At 41.9% G+C, this 20781-nt stretch overlaps 1 protein-coding gene and 1 long non-coding RNA gene across 2 annotated transcripts in view; both read right to left on the minus strand.

The window, feature by feature from the left end:
• Positions 1-18777, minus strand: part of LOC111976646 (beta-citrylglutamate synthase B-like) — a 33587-nt gene extending 14810 nt beyond the window's left edge. Inside the window, exons 1-2 of the mRNA XM_024005639.2 lie at positions 17428-18777; positions 6612-6842 (exon numbers count right to left, since the gene is read on the minus strand). Coding sequence (XP_023861407.1) covers positions 6612-6842; positions 17428-17590 — 394 coding nt within the window. The 5' untranslated portion in view covers positions 17591-18777. The remainder of the gene's footprint in view (positions 1-6611; positions 6843-17427) is intronic.
• Positions 1105-6601, minus strand: LOC139029064 (uncharacterized). The gene is made up of 3 exons (XR_011481333.1): positions 3889-6601; positions 3316-3427; positions 1105-1766 (listed from the first exon to the last, which is right to left on the minus strand). It is a non-coding gene; the product is annotated as an uncharacterized lncRNA (long non-coding RNA).
• Positions 18778-20781: the final 2004 nt, after the last annotated feature.

Raw genomic sequence — 20781 nt, forward strand, 5'->3', positions numbered from 1 at the left:
CTGGCCTACAGAGTCCTGACTTCAACCCCATCGAATACTTTTGAGATGAATTGGAACGTCGACTGCTAGCCAGGCCTAATCGCACAACATCAGTGCCCGACCTCACTAATTCTCTTGGGCTGAATGGAAGAAAGTCCCCGCAGCAATGTTCCAACATCTAGTGGAAAGCCTTTCCCGAAAAGTGGAGGCAAAATGGGGGGACCAACTCCACATTAATGTCCATGATTTTTGAATGAGATGTTCAAAGAGCGGTGTCCACATACTTTTGGTCATGTAMTGRATCTACAGCGAAGAAAGCAGCGCACCCAGAGACTAACAAACCGCAAGGACTTTTATACTTTCATCAATCCTAGATTCTTCTGTCCCAAAAATAAACTGGAAAAAGTAGCCCATACCTAAGTGACATTACTCTTGCTTGTCCCAGCACACAGTAACAAAATATAAAAGATCTGTTGATAACTTTTGTTTTATAATTTAATTCTGATCAAATTAAATTGTTTCCTGTTATTAGATTATTTGGCTCTAGCTACTCACAAATAACAACTTAGTTGTTCTTAGTCAATACAGGCTGGTTGCATATCAACTGGTGTTGGAGTAGGCACTGAAGGGCTATAGACTGGGACCAGAAGAGTCATGCATTCACGTGTTGTTTCTGCCATTCGCTTCAAATATCCCTCGCCCACAGGAGTACATGGGATTCAAGGAGAAGAGGATGTAATGGGCCTGTTGTAATTACACTCCGATGATTTAGCTTCACAGCCAGATATTGCCTAACTAATTTAGTCAAATCACTTTAATAAATGCTGTTTGAACCAGTACAACTTATTTTGTTCCAATTCTGTCAAATCACTGTAATAAATGCCATTTCTACCAGTAACATCTATTTTGTTAATCTACTATAAGTGATTCATTACAGTATGCCACATGATAGTTGTGTGAATGAAATATAGCTGTCAAGTCAATGTTTCAGTAACATTTGAATACTAAAGGTAAATTGGTAAAAGCCAACAAAACATAATGTTTCAGTAACATTTGAATACTAAAGGTAAATTGGTAAAAGCCAACAAAACATCGTGTAGACCTATGTAATGACATGACAATCGATGAACCGGCAATTATTTATTTTATACAGCACAATACAGATCACTGCACATCATGTACAATACACAGTATAGACAAGTCATAGCAATAAAAGTAAAATATACAATAAAATAGACATAGCGGTGCTGTTATGTACAGTGGTAGCCTAAAGTTAATGGATTTGTTTTTCATGCTAAAGATGCAGAGAGATAATGACTAGAGGCTAACAAATGATGTTACAATAAGTGTGTTTGTATTAGGTAGTAGTGCAAGGAGGACCATGTCCATGGATACCAGGGGAGTCGGGGGTGTCAGAATAGCCCCAAGTGTACTTGAATCTTGATGTGTGTGSTGCAATTGTCTATCAGCGTAACAGTGTTTTGTTACTTGTCGTGTTTGTTTTTGTGTGGACCCAAGGAAGAATAGCTGCTGCTTCGGCAAAAGCTAACAGAGATACCAATAAACCAGTAATGACCTCCTCCTTGCTGGGTTTTTGCATGCGGTTATGTTGGCAGCCAAACGACAGCCTCTTCCACAGGATTTGGGCTCCAAGTATTAGTCCATGCGTCTCTGCAGGATGCGCTCCATCAGGTCATCCCTGAATCTTTGAGCGGTGGGTTGATATATCAGCCGTGCAATCCACTGTTTTGATTGTTTTGGGTAGACAACGTTGGATCTTGGAGTTCCTGAAATGAGGCAAGAGAAGACGATAAACCAGTGAATACAATCTAAACACAAGGAAGTTGTCGTACATATAAAAATAACATTTGGGACACTTCTTGGTTTGCTACATTGTAATCAGGCTGGATGCAGTTGATCAGATTAGTGTAATGATTGACATAGTGTATATCCACTACATATACAAAAGTATGTGGACACCCCTTCAAATTAGTGGATTCGGCTATTTCAGCCACACCCGTTGCTGACAGGTGTATAAAATCGAGCACACAGCCATGCAATCTCCATAGACAAACATTGGCAGGAAAATGGTCTTACTGAAGAGCTCAGTGACTTTCAACGTGGAACCGTCATAGGATGCCACCTTCCAACAAGTTAGTTTGTCAAATGTCTGCCCTGGTAGAGCTGCTACTGTGAAGTGGAAACGTCTAGGAGCAACCATTGGCTCAGGCACGAAGTGGTAGGCCATACAAGATCACAGAACAGGACCACCAAGTGCTAAAGCACGTAGTGTGTAAAAATCGTTTGTCCTCGGTTGCAACACTCACCACCAAGTTCCAAACTGCCTCTGGAAGCAACGACAGCACAAGAACTGTTCGTCGGGATCTTCATGAAATGAGTTTATGGCCAAGCAGCCGCATACAAGCCTAAGATCACCACGCACAATGCCAAGCGCCGGCTGGAGTGGTGTAAAGCTCTCCGCCATTGGACTCTGGAGCAGTGGAAATGCGTTCCCTGAAGTGATGAATCACGCTTCACCATCTYGCAGTCCGACGGACGAATCTGGGTTTGGCGGATGCCAGGAGAACGCTACCTGCACGAATGCATAGTGCCACCTGTAAAGTTTGGAGGAGGAATAATGGTCTGGGGCTGTTTTTCAAGGTTCGGGCTAGGCCACATTTGTTCCAGTGAAGGGATATCTTAAAGCAACAGCATACAAGCACATTCTAGACGATTCTGTTCTAACTTTGTGGCAACAGTTTGGGGAAGGCCCTTTCCTGTTTCAGCATGACAATGGTTTGTCGAGATCGGTGTGGTAGAACTTGATTGCACAGAGCCCTGCCCTCAACCCCATCAAACACCTTTGGGATGAATTGGAACGCCGACTGCTAGCCGGGCCTAATCGCCCAACATCAGTGCCAGACCTCACTAATGCTCTGTTGGCTGAATGGAAGCAAGTCCCTGCAGCAATGTTCCCACATCTAGCTGAAAGCCTTCCCAGAAGAGTGGAGGCTGTTATTGCAGCAAAGAGGGAACCAACTCCATATTAACACCCATGATTTTGGAATGAGATTTTCGATACTTTTGATCATGTAGTGTAGTCAGGCCACACACTAGAAAAAGGGTGCCTCTGAGCACACTTGAAAGGGAGCACCATCCCCCAGAGAAACCCCCCACTTTCCCCAAATCAACCAAACTATCCRGGAGGGGCTACCTGTCCTTTTGTTAGAATAGATCTGTCTGGACAGGCCAATGATTGCATTACCATCCCAATATGACAAAAGAAGTGCTAAAAATTGTAAACCAGAACATTGATGGCATATTTTGAGTACTTACCAGCAACTGTTGAGGCTTGTCCTCCATTCTGGTTCTGAATGCGATATTACTCCAGCAGACATGGAGTCCGTTCCTTGTGGACAGTCCACAGCAGGCACGTCATCTATCTCAACTTTAGTGAAAAATAAAGGAAAAGGGTACAGGAAATGTTGGTATTCATAAACAAACGAGAACACACTTGAAGAAAGCCATAATAGCTGTTTTGTTATTGCGGCATGCTGTCACGTATTACATAGCTAACACCATAAAGTCAAGCCAATTTATTTATTTCTAAAGCATGTGGAAATTGTATAATTAGTTGGGAAGTATTTAAATCAATTTGAATAAAGATGAAAATAATAGCACCACACAATTTTTAATAATGAAAGAAGGACATCATAGTTTTGTGCATTTTAAGTTGTTTTGTTGTACTCGGCTATACTTTGGCTTTGAGAGGAGGGCATTCCATTAAATGTAATGGATGACATGGACAGTTTATCCACAAGAAAATTGACAGGCCTATCACATTTTATCATGAGAACAGCTAGTTCCTACTCAATCAATCAGATACTGTTAGATCATCATCACACTTACCCCATTCTACTTTGTTCTGGCGTGCGTAGAATGCCCACTGATGGGACCACTGTGTCTCAGGAAACGTCTCATCTTATGGCTCGTCAGTTCATCCTCTAAAAAAATGTCAGAGCAAACTAGCTACAACCTTTCTGAGGTCCTTGGTCAGCGTTGTCTACATTCACGGCAACTAGCCATAGTTTCAATCAGTCCGGATTATTCAATGGAAGTTTGTGAAATATTATAGTCGACCACTTCCTTGGTTTGTTATTGCAAGCTTTTACAGCACACCCACAAACCATTTTCAATATTGGACAAGTGATAGTAGTCCGTTGATGTAACCCAAATCTCAACACACTCTGCTAATTACATGTGCTAGCTAGCTAGCTAGCTGTCAAGCTAACGTAAGCTAGCCAATAGCGTGAAAATACTTCGAGGAGTGTCAACAATATTCAGACATGGCTGCGAGGTAAAACTATAGTTTTGGACTGTTGATGTACTCTTCTTCTGTGGGTTTTACAATTGACGTTCTCTTCTCACACTTTGCCTACTTGATATCTAGCTAGCAAACTTGTTCAAAACTGCCGCTGTCCCGACGTCTCAGCTGGCCAGCTCGCACACAGCCCATCKTTGCGCCCACCGTCACAGCGGATGAATGAAATGCATAGTTAGGAGAAAATAGTTCCAAAAATAAATAACTATAATTAAAATATTACAATTTCATATATACTTAGAGTACAAAGTACTAATTTCCCTGCTTTTACGAGAAGATGGCTAGTAGATATCCATAGACTTCCAGCAATTGCGCTAAAATAACGATATGCTTGCTACCTTCAACTTCCTTCAACTTGCACGCATACACATAAAAATGGTATCCATGAGTTAGTCTTACTCTCGGTAAGTAGGAAATTATCCAAAATACCGAAGTATCATTTTAATACTTGGTTGTTCTGCCGTCTCTGACTTTTCATGTGACTATATCTGGTAATACGTCTAATTCAATTGACCAGCAGGACCATTTCTCGAAATCTGCTTAGTTTTGCTGTCTGGGCCTGAACTAATGTGGAATATTGAACACTGCAATTTTTGGGTGCTCTCTGTCTGTGGTCTGGCGTTTTGACAGAAGACCAGATGTGAGCTGCCTTCTCCAAAAAGCACACGTCCACACTCTGCTGTGAGACAGAGCGGAAGAGAGCAGCAGCAAATGTCAGACCCGGCTCTACCACGTCACCGGCTGCTGCGGCAGGAGAGCCAGAGGAGGGTAGYGGCAGCAGGGAGGGATTTTTTTTTTATTGTCCAAGTCATGATGGTTGGTGGAGGGGCGCGTTACATAAGCACTCCAGCCTCTCTGTATGGCCTGGTCTGCCTGGCCTCTGTAGTCTGAGGAGTGTTAGATTCTCCCTGTTACCCTCACCAAAATACACAGCACTAGATTTATGCAGTGGCAATACATATATTAAAATACAGCTTTGCTATCAGCTTCGGTTTAGTCTTAAAACAAAATAAAAACACAGCGAGTGTGGTTTTGGCGTACAGGCCTGTATTATTCCACATCCTGCTTTGTCCAACGTAGAGAAGTCAGAGATTCTAGGCAAAATGTGACAAATAAAGATTATTAGAGTGTTTGAGAAAGTGGTGATGACAGAGGAGGGGACTGGATGGGATAAATGCTTTTTCTTTTTTGATGCATTCTTAAGATCAACTATATATATATWTTTTTTTAAGTGAAATTACCGAACAAATCTGTGGTATTGCTTATGGTCTAGATTCCAAGCTAATGCACTAATGTTGCTATTTTGTAGAAAGCCCTGGTTGATAATAGCCTAGATAACTATCTAGTAAAATGACGAAGAAACAATTTAATTCACCCTCCATAACTCCATAATGCCAGCCCATAGCCAAATGTTTAGCTAGTTAGCTAATGTTAGCATATTTGCTAGCTACATGGCCGTGTGAAGAGGGGTGCTGAGACATTTGGGGGGGGCTAATAAAGGTCCAGTGGACTACTTTTTTGAAAACAATATTTTTTCACAAAAATATGTTTTTCTTTCATTTATAATGATTGTCAGGGGGTGCTATAGCACCCTCAGCACCCCTACTTCACGTGGCTATGGCTAGCTAGCTAAGGACACTGCACTAACTCGGTAGCTAACATGTCAATACAGTGGTTAGCTAGCTTGGAGGAAGTATTTAGTGTTGTGCGCATTGTGTCTGTGCACTTAGCTAACTACCATCCCATAGCCTACATTGCATATGAAGTGTGACTGGTTCACCATGGATGTACGGAGAAAAAGCCCTCTTTTCTCATGTAATTTTTTTGGCTACCCCAAGTGGGGGTTTGTGCTCTCTGATTGGATCAAAGTCAAGTTTTTGGCCACTGACGAGCCTTGCTAGGTTCGTCGCTACCGGGTCGGCCCACAGCAGGTACCGCTTTTGTTCAAGCAAGAGAAGGAACGGCCTCCCACTGTGATAAGTACTTTTCTGCAGTCTATCAGCAGTGAGATTCTCGGTGTGTTTCATGCTTTACCCACTCGACCAGACTCCGGTCTCTTGGGTGACTTTTTAAGTTAATCCTGGTTGTAGAACTTTGTAAGGACACTCTCAGACCAACTCAAGTGCATTCAAAAGCATGATTGGCATATATCCAATACAAGAATACACRGAACTTATTATCACTGCCCTTAATACACTGGATTTTCTAAGCTCAGGAATCAGGAATAATATGACCAAGCWTAGGAGCTCACCGTAGGAGAAGGTGTCAGGGAGTGGGACCCCATGGCCGGCCAGCTCCTGGAAGGTCCAGAACTTGTTGACGCAGTTGAGYATGGCCTGGGGCCGGTTGACCAGCCGGCAGCCCATCTTTTCCAGGTGGCGTAGCACCGTGATGTCACTGTCCGACTGCACCCASGGGGTGGGGACTCGCACCACCGCCACCTGAGGGTAGGATGTCACCACCTCCTGCTCMACCCGCAGACCTGGGGAGGGAATGAGAGAGAGTGAGAGGGGAGAGAGAGACAAAATAGTTTTTTAGCGGGAAATATTKCGAATGTCACATTTCCCATACCATAAAGATTAAATTAAATGCAGTCTCAAATAGCCGCCTGTCCCTTTTTATTAGCCGGGCAACGGCACACTTTTCATCAAATAAAAGCCTGTTTCAAATAAATAAGGTTTAATAATGTTTGATTTGTTACATTAAATAATTCAGTAATGACTTAAAAATATGAAAATCATCTGTTTTTATCGCCAGTAAGAACTGCTAGCCATTAGCTGCTAACAGCTGAGAARGGCTAGCTAACTTGCAAGCACAAAAACAGTCAACAACTTCGGAAGTACAGAACCCTAGAAATCAGCTGATCGTCCTTTTGTGGTCATTTTAACAATGTTTACATCTTACATTACTCATCTCATATGTATATACTGTATTCTATACTATCTACTGTATCTTAGTCTATGCCGCTCTGACATTGCTCATCCATATATTTATATATTCTGAATTCCATTCCTTTACTTAGATTAGTGTGTATTAGGGATTTGTTGTGAAATTGTTACGTATTACTTAGATATTGCTGCACTGTCGGAACTAGAATCACAAGCATTTCCCTACACCCGCAATAACATCTGCTAAACACCTTGTATGTGACAAATAAAATTTGATTTGAAGTAAGAATTGACAAAAATGTACAGTCAAAGAGGAGAATAATTATGGTCAAGAAAKGTTAGTTATTTTTTAATAGAGGCATACTAATACAAAAGAAACATGACAGRGTGTAAATGATAACACATTAGTGCAGGAAATGAAGAAATTGATTAAAATGCTGGAAGTGAAGGCTGGAATTAAACAATTAACTATGCAAATTAGTAAAAACTGTGCACATTAAAGAAATAGATGCCTGGCTCAAATAGAAGCCTGTCTCTAATAAGCGCCTSTTGTGTTCAATGATTTAAGTAAATAAARGCCCAGGCTATTAATTTAAGTTTTACGGTAGTTTCATATAGACATTATTGGATATTATTGATTAATCATATGAACACAGGCTACACTTTTACTAATGTCAAGAGAACACATTTCATTGATAACATTTTACAGAGCAACTCTGGTAGCCTACAGTGGCTTGCATGTATCACACAAACAGACAACCTAAAAGTAGCGTCCGTTTAGAATGTTCATGCCACCAGTCCCTCCCATGTCACATTAGCATCCCACAAACAAACACAGAATTCTGTTCCCACAGCTCSAACACGTAGGCCTAGACTAGTTGTGAGTGGATCCTGCTGTGTTTGTATACGCACTACGCAGGTCCAGTCATTATCGAGCTGCTCTAAATGTGTGAGCTCTGAGCTGGCCCTGTGTAGCAGAGGTGTGGGTCCAGGCAGGGTAGCCTAGTGGTGTTAGTACTTCATTTGACTGGGTCTGGCCCGTGTCGCTCACTCACATCACACCCTGCTCACATCCACATGCTCCCTGTGGCACTGCCAATTTCTCTGGCCTCAAGGCCAAGAGTCATCGGCCCCAGAGGAGCACAGATCCCCAGCAGTATACTTAATACAGCTTATAGTCCAGTGCTTTCTCCCAATATASGAAGGTATAAGCACATTAATTGTACCTTTATTTCAACAGGGAGTCCCATTGAGACAAATGTCTATTTTAAAAAGGGAGCCCTGRATTTTACACATTAGAATACAAGCAACAGTTAAAATACACACAAATCTAAAATACAATCATAGATACCATCTACATCGCTCAGATACCAGGTCTATAATCAATATCTTAAAATGCCTGAGCGGCACCAGAACACCCAATTTCAACCCTGCAAACGTGTTTTGTAACTCATGTAGCCAGTCWTAAGCCTGGGAGATTGACTGAACCTAAATACACATAAGAGCTTTCTACAATCATACACGCAAGAGYTGCTACCAGCACCTATTCTCTGATAGATCTTACACCAAATTTGTTTAAAGTATACAAGAGATTGGCTATAAATAGCTATCTATAGATTGCATACATATGTGTATTTATGTTGACATGTTTGCGTGTTTGAACGTTATGCTCAAGGTTACATTCTCACTGTGAGATTTTAACTGGCAACTAACATGGCCGATTAATTAGGGCCGATTTCAAGTGTTCATAACAAATCAGTAATCTGCATTTTTGGATGCCGATTACATTGCATTCCACGAGGAAACTGCATGGCAGGCTGACCCCCTGTTACGCGAGTGCAGCAAGGAGCCAAGGTAAGTTGCTAGCTAGCATTAAACTTGTCTTATAAAAATTAATGACCAAAGGCTCGTATTTCTGTGTTTATTATAATCAAGTCTATGATTTGATATTTGATAGAGCAGTCTGACTGAGCGGTGGTAGGCGGCAGCAGGCTCGAAAGCATTCATTCAAACTTTACTGCGTTTGCCAGCAGCTCTTAGCAATGCTTGATTCACACGCTGTTTATGACTTCAAGCCTATCAACTCCTGAGATTAGGCTGGCAATACTAAAGTGCCTATTAGAACATCCAATAGTCAAAGGTATATGAAATACAAATGGTATAGAGAGAAATAGTCGACACGTCACAATTCCTATAATAACTACAACCTAAAACTTCTTAACTGGGAATATTGAAAAACTGGGAATATCGAAACACCAGCTTTCATATGTTCTGAGCAAGGAACTTAAACGTTAGCTTTTTTACATGGCACATATTGCACTTTTACTTTCTTCTCCAACACTTTGTTTTTGCATTATTTAAACCAKATTGAACATGTTTCATTATTTATTTGAGACTAAATTGATTTTATTTCTGTATTATATTAAGATAAAATAAGTGTTCATTGTTCATTCAGTATTGTTGTAATTGTCATTATTACAAATATATAAAAAAAATCGTCCGATTAACCAGTATCGGCTTTTTTTGGTCCTCCGATAATCGGTATCGACGTTGAAATATCATAATTGGTCGYCCTCTACAACTAACAGTACATATAGGCCTACTACCAGCCATTTTAATTCCGTAAGAACGACAATAAGGAGACATGCACAGAAATGTTAGCAACAGCACAACATGGTGGAATAGAAAGAAAAGAAAAAAAGGGGGCAGGATTCGATGAAGGGATGAAAAGGAAAGGTGCTGTGCAGCAAGGTTTGCAGTAGGTGCTTTGGCCCAGCAGCTCAGCAGGAGAGACAGATGGGGTGATGATGGGACGTGAGGAGAAGCAGGGGCAGGAGAGGAGGGAAAAGAGGGGCTTGTCACTGACGCTGCACTATTTGCTCCACCGTGACCTGCTTTTCAGCCATCTTAAGATCTCCGCTCACTAAAGAGACAGCGTCAACACTGGATTGACAGAGGTCACAGTGTCTGAGGCACACAAACAAAGAATAGGTGACAGGCTTCAAATACTGGCTCCTGATGCTTGAGAAGTCACAGAGAGAAGGAAGGAGATGGGCRCATTTTTGGTTCAAACGATGGTCAGAGATAAATGCAGCAGGACAATAGAAAAGGATGGAGATGTATGCATAAAGAACTGCAGGGGAGGTGGGGAGAAGTGTGTGTATGTGGCAGGGGATGAGTCAGAAGTGGAAAGCGTTTGTTTAGGAATAACCCTGCCTGTKCCCCCCTCCTCTCACTCTCAGTATTCAATTGGGGAATTCACTCACTGCATGCACCCTCCCCCCATTCATACTGGTTTGATTGTGCAGCTGTTGAGCGAGCCATGCTACACTGAAGTTTCAAAGYACACTGGCCAAGACAGTATTCGGTGTCCACATCACTTGTGTCGGTTTCCAAGGCAACTACACAGATCACATGGAAAACCCTGATGAATCTGTTCGCATCCAGTGTGCTCATAGTACTGTCAGACAGCCACATGATCATTTCGAAAACGTCTACAAAATGTTCTTATAACCCTCTATTCCCTTTGGCAGAAGGACCATCCGGGCATATAGTGTTWCTAATTTCTAGTGACAAACTGACGTTTACGGCCATCTAATCTACCAGTCATCTTTCCGTGTGCAGGGCCTTCCGTCCCCACGGGCGTTGAACTGTGTGTTATTTTCGTTGTGTCTGACAGGGCTGACMGGCTCCATAACTGCTGAGTGGGGGGCTCCCATCCCACTCTGGCATTCTGTGCATTCCGCCATGACGTCACAATACGGCTGGGCTGACATGCCAACGCTCAACGAGCCTTGCCAGCCCTGGCCACAGCCCTGGCATGGGCCAGGCGGGCAACACTTCCTCTGGGGAAAGGGTGGGTGACTGGCTGGCTGGACACTGATCTGTCTAGTCTAGCGACAATACAGCCACGTAGCCGACACAAACACACACACATTAAACTGTGATTTTCAGCAGTTGTCAGATGGTGTGTGGGCTTTTGCAATGTTTATGTGAGAAATTACCATGCATTGGTGCATTCCAAATGTGTAGGGACTGYGCCTATTAAGCAATTGTATACAATCATTTAGAGAATAACCTATTGATTTATTCCTTGCAAGAACTACAATATGTGATTCGCTCATCTACAATAATAATCAATCTCTCAGTTGATGTTCTTTATCGCAATATGTGCAATAGGAGGTTATTTATTGTACTTCAGGTCTATTTAGCTGAAAACGCCCTCAATCACACACTGTGATTAGGCTGCTACTGAATGTGCTGCTGCTGGCCCTGTCAGCAAGGATCAAGCTGGACCAAAGGAAGTGTGCAGAACTGTTTTGCTCGCAAGGGGAGGGGTATGGATGTGGGTACGCAGAACCATGAGCCTCTGCGACCCCTCATGATGAGTTCTGTTTTTTTGTGGCCCCTATCCCCATCAAAYTTGCCCATCCCTGCTGTAACCCAACCAATGCCACACCAATGCATCAGCTGATGGCGTACGGTGTGTGTCATTTAATTTCATGGGCCGGGTTTCAATCCTAACTGGTTGGTATTGACAACAGCGCCTCATGTGTTCTTAGGCAGGATTTGATGTGACATTAAGATGTGTTTTGTGACACACAGGGATGGCTTTGCCTATGCATTGTCTTATTGATTGGAGAGGACAGCATCCATGAGGCAGTGAGTGTTTCCCTTGATATAATAACCATTAATGCCCTGCGGCCTCTGTCATATCTATCTAGAACTATGTAAACTGCTTTGCCAAATACAGAGTCATAATATGCAAATGCACCTTTTCCCATCACTTGAGAGCAAGCAAATGAGTTGTCGTGACACAGCTCGCTACAGTGGGAGAGGAATTATCAGTCTTTGACCGCCAGGGCGTTATCACATCACGAGATAAAAAAAAGAAACTCATAAAAACTGATATAATCTCTCCCTGACCTGCCATGTCAACCAGCATACGACATTAGTGTACCCTTCAACACTTCATTAAATAGGCTAAAAGTGTTGTAAACAAAAAGATAACATAAAAGTAGCTTATTTCTTTCTATATCTGTTTATAAAGGAAGGAWTAAACACAAATCATATCAACCTATAATCTATGCATTTCACTTCCAACTACATAAAAATGGGGATCATTATCCAAGCTAAATACAGCCTAATGCTGACATTATATTGGGAGACAATTGAATTTATCCATTCAACGTCAGCCATAGSCTAATAAAAAGAGGTGAAATGCTACACTGACTTCTCTGTTCCCTTCTAAAAACCAGCTGAACCTATTCTTCAGGCGACTTGGTGTTTCCTCACACGTTGCTCTTTGCCATTTCCAAGGCAGGMTTGTCCTTCATTTAARACAACATTTTACAGCTGACAATGTCTTGGGAAATAGGCTATTCCTATTTTTCAAATTTAGGCAAATTATTTTAGTTTAAGCTAAAACAATTGAGCTAAAACGGCCTTGTCAAAAGCAGAAATGTTCATATGCTCACATGGGAAAGCTGTTATAGTTCAGCATGGGGAGTCAATGGGGAGTCTTTCCTCAGTGTTCCGATGCCAAGATTAGGATTAAGGAAAAATAGGGAATTCCATCCTTGGTCTATTAATTATGCATCTTGTCTCACATCATATGACTGCTGGTGGAAAATCACAATTTGTTAAATTGGCCATCGCTCGTGAGATCCTATGTCCTATTGCCTTTTCTATCATATCATGGACATGTTATATTTGTCTAGCATTGACAAGTGTGTTTGTGTGGCCTCCACAAGAAGGCCAAAGAATCCGTCATCAATTCATAACCTGTCTTCCTCGTGCACAACTCTTTATTTCTGAATCATGGGATGTGAGATTCCTTTGTATGACCATTGGGTTTGGCAGTGGACATAATAATAATAATTTGGTAGGTGCTTCTATTTGTACCATTTCCAAATATTTGTCCTATTTGAAAATGTGTTTTTTTGCATATCCCAACTCCCCCTGGGACAGTGGGGTCAAGGCCAGAGTCTGCCGTTATCAACGTCAGTGTCAGAGGAATGCCCAAATATTTGTCAACGTTTCCAGCCACCCAAGCCACAGATTGTTCTCTCTGCAAGCAGTACCAATGCACTGGAACCAACAGGACCCTGAACAGCTTCTACCCCCAAGCCATAAGACTTCTAAACAAGACTGATAAATAACTAATCAAATGGCTACCCGGACTACCTGCATTGACCCGTTTTTGCACCAACTGTCTTGCACTGACTCTATGCACACACGCTGGACTCTACCCAACCCCCCCCACACACATAGCATGCACTCACACACATACGCTGCTGGTACCGTCTATTGTCTATCCTGTTACCTAGTCACTTTACCCCTACCTACAGTGCATTCAAAGAAGTATTCAGACCCCTTGACTTTTTCCACATTTGTTACGTTACAGCCTTATTCTAAAATGTATTCAATTGTTTTTTCCCCCTCAGCTTTCTACACACAATACCCCATAATGACAAAGCAAAAACAGGTTTTTAGAAATGTTTGCAAATTTATAAAAAAATTGAAAAAAGGAAATATCACATTTACATAAGTATTCAGACCCTTTACTCAGTACTTTGTTGAAGCACCTTTGGCAGAGATTATAGCATCGAGRCTTATTGGGTATGTCGTAGGGCCTAAAAGTAATATCTAAATTTTCAAGGTTTGGACGATTCACAATATATATCTCAATTTCTTGTTTTCTCTAAACAAATTTTAAAAAGGCCAAGACATAATTCTTAACTGAATTTTATTTATTAAAATAAAAAATATATACAGGCCTCAAGGCCTATTTGTACAAAACAATTGAACAACACACATCCACACGTCTATTCTATTGTTTAGGAATGTTTGACCACTAGCTGTTTGAATATGTAATTTATATAATAATTTTGATTGAAAATGAATTAATTTAGTTCATTTGTTGTTATAATTAAAACAACCTGGGGTTATTTGCTATTGGATTGGCAGAATGACACAACTACTAACACATCAGCCTACAGCTGGCCTGAACATATGCACTTTAACCTTTCTAGCCCAGGGGTTCCGCTAGCGGAACACCCACAACATTCCGCTAAAAAGGCAGCGCGCGAAATTCAAAAATATTCAAAAATATATTAATAGAAATACACATCTCTCTGTACTTTTCTCCGTTCATCTTTACCTTGATCCTGACTAGTCTCCCAGTCCCTGCTGCTGAAAATCATCCCAACAGCATGTTGCTAACATCACCATGCTTCACCGTAGGGATGGTGCCAGGTTTCCTCCAGAAGTGACGCTTGGCATTCAGGCCAAGATGTTCAATCTTGGTTTCATCAGATCAGAGAATCTTGATTCTCATGGTCTGAGAGTCCTTTAGGTTACTTTTGGCAAACTCCAAGCAGGCTGTCATGTGCCTTTTTCTGAGGAGTGGCTTCTGTCTGGCCACTCTACCATAAAGGCCTGATTGGTGGAGTGCTGTAGAGATGGTTGTCCTTCTGGGAGGAACTCCGGAGCTCTGTCAGAGTAACCATCGGGTTCTTGGTCACCTCCCTGACCAAGGCCCTTCTCCCCTGATTGCTCAGTTTGGACAGGTGGCCAGCTCTCGGAAGAGTCTTGGTGGTTCCCAACTTCTTCCATTTAAGAATGATGGAGGCCACAGTGTTCTTGGGGACCTTCAATGCTGCAGAAATMTTTTGGTACCCTTCCACAGATCTTTGCCTTGCCACAATCCTGTCTCAGAGCTCTACGGACAATTCCTTCGACCTCATGGCATGGTTTTTGCTCTGACATGAACTGTCAACTGTGGGACCTTATATAGACAGGTGTGTGCCTTTCCAAATCATGTCCAATCAATTGAATTTACATCTCAAGGATGCTCAATGGAAACAGGATGCACCTGAGATACATTTTTATTTTTATACATTTGCAAAAAATAAAAAATAAACTGTTTTCGCTTAGTCATTATGGGTTATTGTGTGTAGATTGATGAGGGACAAAAATATTTAATCAATTTTATAATAAGGCTGTAACGTAACAAAATGTGGAAAAAGGGAAGGGGTCTGAATAGTTTCCGAATGCACTGTATATGCACAGTACATAGCTACCTCAATTACCTCGTACACCTGCACATCAACTCGTACTGGGTTGAATGGCTTAGTGTGACCTAAAGCTGCCATTATGGCCAAACTCTCCACTGGCCGTTAATCTGTGATGTCAACACTAARGTCTAAAGCCATATATGTAGATCTGGGGCCAGCTGGGATTAGAGGGCAGGCCCCACAGGACACAACCCTGCTCCAGTTGTAGCTCTGGCTAACCTAGACAGCTGTCTATTTACCTACCTATCTAGGCCAATAGTCCTACCCTCCCTTCCTCCTGGGTTTCTCACAGATTATCTAGCATTGAAGACTATCTACCAATTAGGCCATTGTTTAAGTGGGTGTCTGACTCCTTGCGAAGAGCACGGGCCAATGATAAACTGAGTGGCTTTGACTTTAACACCATTTTTGTAAGATAAGTGATGTAGGTGGTGTACATCGTTAGCCTATCTCGTTTAAACTGTTGTAGAGTAGCACATTCGACATGTAGCCTACGTGGAGGATTAGGAGAGTGTACACTGGTTAACAGATTGGACGTGCTCCATTACAGGTGAAGAAAAGGCTGCTGGATTTGGATGCCGTTCCCAATCTCACTACCACATTTCAAAGAGACAGCTCCCCCTCCCCACCTCCGGGTCTGAGTCAGCTTGCCCCCTCCCCCTCCCCAGTCAATGCCAACATGTAAGATGTGCTATAAAACAGCCTGCCACTTCATTGAGCTAAATGCCCCCCCCCCCTTCCCAAGCTCATGTCTCACTACTAAATTCCAAGGGTCGCTTGTTCTTCCAATATGAACCTTCATAGCGACAAATCAAACAAAGCTCATTGAATCAACCAACCCAGGATTTGACAATTAAAGCCCATTTTTTGGACAAMGATTCTAATATTCTTGTCCAAAAAGACACCACCCATTTACCTTTCCACATTGTTCACCTAAAACACATTTGATTATTTATTTAACTAGGCAAGTCAATTGTGTGCCGCCCTATAGGACTCCCGATCATGGCCGGTTCTAATACAGCCCGGGATCAAACCAGGGTCTGTAGTGACACCTCTAGCACTTAGATGCAACGCCTTAGACCGCTGCACCATTCGGGAGCCCCAAAATTCAAAGAATGAAAGCATAAATGAGTTTGTGTATGCTAAACTGCTTATATTAATGATGCCCAATAGTTTTTTTATTATCAGTTAAAGTGATAKACTTGTAACTATTGTTTTACTTGTTCCACCAGCCATCAGTGCTCCAGTCTGTGTTCTGATGCCTCTGTGCCTGTTGTCCCTACATAACAAACCAAATTTCTACTATTTATTAGCAATTGTTGACTCGTGCATGACAAAAGAGAAGGCAGCTAAGAATGAAACAATCAAGCTAGCTAAACCCACTACAAACGTCACTTAGCTAATTACAAATCATTGAAAAGTGCACTACGTCCTCTGCTAACGTTACAGCTTAAATGCTTCCGTTTAATTCGTGTGAGTTAGCATAGCTTTGCTGGCCCATGAAGAATAGCCTGTATAGCCCTAGCCTTCATTGCTAGCTAGCCACTCTCTTTGTATTGCGATGCGCTTTTCACAACAGCTATCTAGCATAACGTTAGCTGGCCAATTATTCTACGGCCTACTGTACATAGATAGCTATGTAGCTAGCAAAGTACTGTACATCTCACCTCCAGATTTGGTATCGTGGAGTTGAGTATGGCTTTGTATATAGCCAATATTATCGCAGTGTTGACTCCTACGCATATTTCCTATTTGATAAAGTAGRTATTCCATGCAGCTATTGTTTTGCCTTGGCATCATTCATGCAGTATCTCCGTGTGAGTGACTACTCGAGGCTGTCTGGAAACTGGGTTAGGCGGTCACCGTCACACTGTTAGCTAGCTAGCCAGCAGCTCGCGCTGGGAAGCTGTGTGTGTGCTGCCTGCCGAACAATACCTGCTACTGCAAAACTTGGATAGTGGATACACTAACGTAACACTGAAACAGATCCAATAATAGACAACAAGAATACACGATTCGACCCATTCAAAACAGTTAATCGTATATATGTACTATTGTCTTACGGTAGTGCATGTGCAACTTCAAATCTAGTGATACTTGCCTAATTGTCCCTCGCTGATGGTGAGCACGATTTGGTCCATGAGAAGAGAGCGGAATTCAACATCCTCCTCGGAGCATCGCTGTTTCAGAGCCCGAAGGATCTGAACTTGCGGATACTCCTGGTGGATACGTCGGTCGGTCACAAACCAAACTCGAGAACACATGTTTATATCGAACTGTGTCGTGCCGATTAAAAAAATTGTAGTTAATACACAGCTGTGACCGAGGGGGCGGCGGGCGAGCGAGAGAGCAGGATCCTGGTCAGAGCGAAGGGAATAATAAAGATGTGGGGGYAAAAAAGCAAATACCACGATTGAGTCTGTTCGTTTAAATGGAGTCGATCAATTACTCGATTTCTACTTGCGTCCCTTCATTTGCAGGCCGTTATTCCTGGTCCCATCCGATCCAACATCCCGCTGAATCATAAGCACCACAAGACAAAAGCTGTGTAACTCTACTACAATGTTTATAAGGGCGTTTCTCATCTATATCAGCATGTATTATCTTCTACAAACAATACTTGTAGCAGTATTAGCTATGGCTCCTTGCACTTGCAGCCCTTTAGGGCAAACAAAGCTTGTGCAGTATTGCTTCGAATCCTCCGCTCATCGAACTCAACAGCTAGGCCTGCTATCCAGTGAACGCGGCAGCCGCTTGGCTGAATAACACAATTGTGGTAGTTGTATGATTATCGAAGAAAAGACGGATGCTGCTTGTATATCCACGCTTGTTTGGTCTGATTGATTAGCTGTTGGCGGAATGGACCTGTACGGCTATCCAGGAGGATCGGGTGCTGAAAAGGTGCACGTTTATTTCCAGTTCTGCGTTTTTCTTCAAGCACGCGCCTCGTTTACAACAAAATTGTCRGCGTTCCCCGAAAACAGATGGAGAATGATAATCGAGTGTATGTCATTTTACCGACCAATCGCAGCTTGTAAACCAACGGGTGCATTAATAGGTGCGTTCGTTTTAGCTCGCTCAGGACACTGAATGGGCCGAGWTCGTGTATTTTAGACAATTGGATTGGTTCTAAAATGAACCCCGGGGCGCCGGACGAGAACGAACGCACCCGGGGTTATTGTCCAATCAGGATGCTGATGCTGCGGAGGCTCGCAAGGCATGTGTGCGGATGAGAATGCGTGACTTAAGGGGTGACATAGGGGTGTGACCAACGAGGGCGCGCGGATGCTATGATACACTGCATGTCAAGAGGGGGGAGTACCACGAGTTCGCGCATCACCCAAACCGGTTCAAACCGGGTGCTGCTTGGAGGTTTGGTAAAACCAACGCCTCCGTCTTCATGTTGTGATGCTGAAATAAATGCCAGAAATTATAACATAGCTTAAACAATCGTATGGCCAAAATGGGTTTCTTAGCTGTAGCCTAATCGAAACATTGATCSACAGCCTACATTATAACGGTCCGCAGCCTATTTAGCTCCGCAAAAGCAATAGGCTGCTATGTAATATCCGAAGAAGGGCGTGTAATGCCGTTGTGAAGCAGGCAAGAATAACTAGGAACTTCCTGTTCACGGATTTTTGGAATTAGCAATATAAATAATAATATAAATAATAATAATTTATTCAACTTATATAGTGCTTTTCAAATAAGCTCAAAGCACAAAAAAATACATGTAATTTAGAAAAACAACAATATAACATCATGAGATGAAAGAGCCATGATAGAAAGTTCATGGCTTGAGTCTACTCAGGAGCACTTGTACTTTCCAAATTGCCAAAGTTTACACCCCAAGGGGGTTCATTCTACTCTGCTCATTCCGTGGCCGTTAAACAGCGGCCAATCAGCTTAAATGCAGTATGTTTTTCATATTGGACATATATATTGTACCATACATAATTGCCTGTATGTTGTGTCGCAGGAAAAAGGGGGTCCATTATCCTCAGGAGCACTTCTACTTAAATGCAGTACGTTTMAATGTTTTTGGGCTGTTATTTGTATTATTGTATTACTGTTGTTATCATAATAACTATCTAGTCATCAAACAATATTGTCAATGCTATAATATTAATTGTGCCATTAAGGCTATTAACAATTTTTTCAAATTGTTTAAAAAAACTCAAAATATGCTAACATTTCCTAATAAAATGTCGACCATTTGTTTTATTTTACCCAATCTTCATTGCGGAACTTTTATTTTGAAAGGAAATCGCCAAGGTCACGGTCTTATTCTTGCTTGGTCTTGCTTTTTCTTGCTGGCTTCTCAGAGGTGGTGTGTATAATATGGTCAAAGATGGTGGAAATATGAAGTTCACTCAGGCTGTTGACCATAGAAAAGGATTGTCAGTTCCGATCTACTTAACCCGTAGACACCAATGCAAAGCAGCTGGGTCTGGTCTATTTAGTTCATTGACTTTCACTGAACCAGAAAAAAACTGAAAAAACTTTTGAGTAGGGTGTCTCGCTTCCTCTTCCGTTTCTGGTTTAAAGAAACAAGATCTCATGTAGTTTTTCTGGTAGAGCATCAGAATAGTTGGTTTTTGTAAGCCACCACACTTCAGATTATATGCATTCGCTTACAAAAAAGCATTAGCTCTAAAAGCCACCCCCCTTTATTTCACATACATATGGTCAGTTACTCAAATGATAGTATAGGTTTGTTTGGGACTGGCTGCCCCCCCTGGACGTTTTATAATGTTGATTTGTTTCTTGTCTGTATAATTCAGAAAATGAATTACGTTGTAGACTAAGCAGGCACACAGGTATAACTGCAGAATGAATAGACCAAGTTAAGAACCTAGGTCAGTTGTGCTAATACCAATCACCAGACAAACCATTATTTTTTATCACCTTGGTTCAATAGCACTACCCTAGTTCCATCAGAATCACATCCATCATGGACAAAACAGACACCAGCTCCACTGACCAATCACAGACCATCAAGGAGGAGGGACACTTGAGATGCACAGTGACAGTGTTCAATGTGAGCACAGCAAGACACTGCAGAATGAATGTGTCAAGTTRTGAACAATAAGCTAACAACTGTGAATCACTACTATGCTCAGATTAGGTTTTTGTTGTAAATGTTGTAAGATACACAACACTTTTTTAAAAGTGTGTGTGCCTTTTGAAGTGAATTTGATTGTAAGACATGGAATGAAAGGTAAAGCCCCTTTTATTGTGTTTATAAAGCCATATGAACTGTATTCACAGGTGGCTCATGGCTGCAATCAATGTTAGATGCCACAGTAACACTTTATCCTAAGGGGTACCCTAAGGGGGTTGTTAGGGCTTATCCTAGTCTATAAACATTTTTAGTTAACATGTTGTTGATAAGTCACTGATAAACAGTTTTAACTCATAAACGTATAACTCGTCATTATTTTGTTGCTTGTCA

Source organism: Salvelinus sp. IW2-2015, linkage group LG17, assembly GCF_002910315.2.
Source record: "Salvelinus sp. IW2-2015 linkage group LG17, ASM291031v2, whole genome shotgun sequence".
Classification (NCBI taxonomy): domain Eukaryota; kingdom Metazoa; phylum Chordata; class Actinopteri; order Salmoniformes; family Salmonidae; genus Salvelinus; species Salvelinus sp. IW2-2015.